Genomic DNA, 4,631 nt, shown 5'->3' on the forward strand with positions numbered 1-4,631 from the left:
GAGCAGACTAAAGACACACCCTACCTCATTGAAATACTGGTTCAAAAGAAAGAAATGGCACCAAGTCCATTAAAATGGCTGGGAAAGCCACTAGGAGGAAATTCTGAGCTTCTGATTGGTTATTCATGTCATATATAGAAGTAAGTGTATATAAGGGAGCGTTTCCAAAAATGGAAATAGGTGGAAGGGTTCCACTGTGTTTGATTTATTACATGAGCAATATTTCAGCAAACTGAAGAGATAAGAAGATCTTATTTTATATTCTAGCTTGTCAATATCTGTAAGATGAGTTTCTAAAATCGTTCGAAACTATAGACTTAGTATTTTGACTTCACAAACATCTAATTTGAACCAGTGCTGCATTCAACATAACACGTGACACACAAAATCGATTTTTATGTGTTTTTTAATGTTTGTTTTTAAATTAAGAAATTGAGTAATATATAGTACTAAAATTTGAATTACAATCTACAGTTTGATACTAAACATATTGACATAAATTCATGAAATAGCAGTTCAATAAAATTTTGAATCTGAGTCAACAAATGAATTGACATGGCCTTTCACCCGTGACCAGTCTCGAAAGGGTTAAGCTACTTCTAATAAGGCCAGTCTTTGTGGTGAACTGATGATTAAGTGATGTTTAGATCTGATCCACTTACATCTTAACCACATAATTGAGAGGATCAAGACAACGTCTACTACAAGGGAAGTTATGTGTTTAATCAAATTGCAACTGTTCATTGTGTGCTAACCATGTCTTTTATACTATTTATTCCTTTACTCTCTATCTCTACTTAATTGCAACTTAATTAAGCTACTTTTAATATGGCCAATCTTTGTGGTGAACTGATGATTAAGTGATGTTTAGATCTGATCCACTTACATCTTAACCACATAAGTGAGAGGATCAAGACAACGTCTACAACAAGGGAAGTTATGTTTTTAATCAAATTGCAACTGTTCACTGTGTGCTAACCATGTCTTTTATACTATTTATTCCTTTACTCTCTATCTCAACTTAATTACAACGTCTTTCTTTCTAGATTTTTCTGTACCATGTATCTATATTCTAAATAAACTTCTGTAACATACGCCTATACTCTGTAAATACAGATTCAGTTTTTTAGTGTCCATTGAAATTAAAACAATTGAATATACCTTCTAGCTGTATGGTGTTCGGACAATAAGTAATTTTTGTCTTCTTTTTATCTTTAGAATAATGTTGGCAGACATACTTTAATACATTAATTCATATCTTAGTTTATGATGCAAGTCAAAAACTAGCCAAGATGGTTGAAAACTATTTTTTTCGAGTAGTTGTTTGTGTAAATAGAATTATTTTATGGTGGAACTTCTGTAAGTAAGCTACCTAAGGATCCATTGCTTTTGGCCATTTTTCAGAGGGATTGGTTTGGAGAAGTTACTGGAAATTAACATTTCCGATAAGGTTCTGCATTCAGAATTCAGAAAGGCTGGTTTTAAGAAGAGTAAAATAATTAAAGATTAAAATAATTAAAGATTTTTAGTAATAATTTTATAGAAGAGTCTGTTTTGGGAGTTTCCATTGTACTGTTAATTTACACTGTCTTTTCTTTAAGTCTGTCTTTATATATTTCCTGGATTACAACTCAACATTGTTGGAATAACTTAAAGTCTGCACAAAATTTATTATTTTATTATGAATCAGCTTTTTGCTTATTCATATAGAAATGTTTTCTTCAAATTAAAATTACAGAAAACCACTTGAAATGTAATTATTAGTCAATTTTCTTTTTTTGTTATTTAAAATTTCAGTTACTAGTGGAGTTTGGGAGCGATATTAGTAATAAAAATGAAGATGAAGAAACCCCTCTTCATGTTGCTGCTAAAGATGGTCGAACAAAGTGAGTGTGCTATAATACTAGTTTAGATATTTTATTAAATTCCACCTAGTAGTTTATTGTCTCAAGTTAGTGTGTATTATTAGGTCTTTTGACTTTTTTCTTTTGCTAGTAAAAAGAAATTGAAAATTTTGTAACCAAAAGTTCAACTCATCATTTCCCATGACATCGTTAGCAGTAAAGTAACAGCTTATTTTTCTTAACTTTGATTAATGCAAACTGAAATAATTATTAGACATTTCTATTAATGTAAATAAAATAATGACCTATATCTCCAGAATGTATCTTTAATGGCTCATTATATTACAATTACAGCTTTGTCAGGAGCTATCAATAACCTATAATTTCACTAAGATTATTGAAAGTTGTGACAAAGCTGTAATAGCAAAATATTAAACCAGTAAATACACATGCTAGAGACATAGGTCGTTACTTTGTTAATATTAATAGCTTATTTAATTTGTTTTGATGTTGGCCTTAGTACTAAGGAAAAACCTACTTTTTATGTGCAACTTTTAGTAAAATATAAAATATTTGATGATTATTTGTATAGATGGTCATGCTGATTTTGTTTAATACCTTAAATTTTTCACCAGTGGATCAGCAATACATTTTTGGACTTACAGTGCTTAAAACTGGGGTTTGATTTTTCAGCAGCTGGTAGAGGGAAATAAGCATCAGATTTAAAAAATATTTTCCATGTCATAGAGTTTTACATATTGTAATAGAAGTTTCATATTTCACCAGTAATCAGGAAGAAGTGTGGGGAATATTACAAAGTGGGTGTTTTTATTTTTTGTTACTGTTTTGGCTGTGGCAGTCTTTGATTTTATATTATATTACTTATGGTGTTTGACAATTATGTACACCTGTTACAAATATGCATCCTTAAAATATTTTAATTTTCACTGTGTTATATTTCAAGACTATAGTATATCTATAAAAGATAATGCAAAGCTTTTAAAAATAATTATTTTGCCAAATGTTGGTAAGGGAAAAATGCAAATAGTTTGGGAATTTTATTTTGCACCATGACTGAAAACTGTTGTTTTCCATACAGAACCCTAACTTTCAAAAGTGGAGAGATCTGTTATGTGTTTAAAGCTATAAGTATCACCTCACCAGATTTAAAGATGAATAATCACTATTTAAAATGTATAATACTGTTATATTCTCTTAAACCACTAATCACTGAAAGTTCCATTTAACCTTCTCTAGAATTTTGAAACAGTTGTTGTACAAAATAAGGATCTTTAATATACATCATACTGTAACTTCTCACTGTTGTCAGTTTTAGCAACTCTTCTAGTAGAACATATTACATAATTAAACCCTTAATCTAATGATCTTACCTAGCTGTATATTCATCAGTTGGGTGGCACATAAGAAGCCATAAAGGTATATGCTCTGGATATTTATAGAATTGTTCATTCAAATAAGGTAAGATTTGATCTAGAATGCTTTTAAATGGATAGAAATGAGTTAAAGAGGTTTAAAATGAATATGTTTTGCATTGAAACAAAATTTACTCCCTTAGTTATTAATTTGGTTGTGAGCATATAAACAGAAATGTCTTATAAGCAGTTTTCAAATATGATAGTTTGTCACTGTTGTATCTATTAGCTGTTCTTCTGACTATTTTCCCAAAATATAGGCTTTCTATTTTGTCTGATTTTCTGCTTCCTTCTCGTCAATATCTGTAAACTCTCATTGACCTGACAGTCTGAATTAATTAATGTATATTCTCTGTAAGTAGAATCCTAGAACAGTTTGCACATGTAATTCCCACAGCTGAATCCATATCTAACATATCAAATCTTATTTGGTCTTATTTCTCTTATGAGTATTAATATCCTTCTGTGTTTTGTTATGCCCTTGTGCTGTAATAGTTTTTCTCTGAAGTAAATAAACTATTTTTAGTCATATCACTTCCATGGTAATTCTGGTGTGCTTCATTGAATTGAATTTTTTTTCATCTATTAAGCTGAATGTTTTGTAGGAAACTTCCATGTAAATTTATGTTTTTATTTCTACTTTTTACTTGGATTTCTTCATGGTTGTAATCAAATTTCAAAACCTGATCTTCTCCAATCCAAATGAAAGATTGATGTATTAGCTGTCATAGTTTTCAGATGTATGAAAGTCAATATGAATGTCTAAAAGTTTATTCTCACTTAATGATGGCATCTCCAAACATAGTCACTGTACATGAAGTAGATTTATACTTAGTAGCTTTTACTAATACATCAAGTCTGCAGGGACTAACTTTGATTACTTACACTGATGTGTGTTCTTAATACTGGACTATACTCTCACTCCCTTGTCAGATCGCTAACAGATGAACTACATCTCAAGTGTAATCAATTATAGATGTATAATCAGTAAAACTCAAAGTAATGAATTTTAGATAAGTTTGCTGAGTTAGATCTTTGTCAGGCAAAATATGGATTCTTGCAACATGTCATTCTAGTATAATATGCTTCCTTTTTTTTTTTTACAAGGTTTATTGTGATATTTTTGCATAGAAGTTTACTGTCTTAACCCTTTCAAGACAGGTCACAGGTGAAAGGCCATGTCATCTTGTTTGTTGACTTGCATTCAAATTTTTTATTGAAGTACTATTTCATGAACTTATGTCAGTAAGTTTGGTATCAAACTATAGATTATAATTCAAATTTTAGAACTATATGTTACTGAATTTCTTAATTTAAAAGTAAATATTTAAAAAACACAGATAAACATCAATTT

General features: G+C 29.8%; 1 protein-coding gene across 4 annotated transcripts in view; it reads left to right on the forward strand.

Annotated features, from left to right (window-relative positions):
* The window catches only part of LOC106459657 (transient receptor potential cation channel subfamily A member 1 homolog), an 88,349-nt gene that overhangs the window by 39,266 nt on the left and 44,452 nt on the right, over positions 1-4,631 (forward strand). For all 4 annotated transcript variants that reach the window (XM_022386192.1, XM_022386191.1, XM_022386190.1 and 1 more), the window contains one exon: positions 1,798-1,886. In XM_022386192.1, coding sequence (XP_022241900.1) covers positions 1,798-1,886 — 89 coding nt within the window. The remainder of the gene's footprint in view (positions 1-1,797; positions 1,887-4,631) is intronic.

This window comes from Limulus polyphemus, unplaced genomic scaffold (genome assembly GCF_000517525.1).
Source record: "Limulus polyphemus unplaced genomic scaffold, Limulus_polyphemus-2.1.2 Scaffold644, whole genome shotgun sequence".
NCBI classification, from domain to species: Eukaryota; Metazoa; Arthropoda; class Merostomata; order Xiphosura; family Limulidae; genus Limulus; species Limulus polyphemus.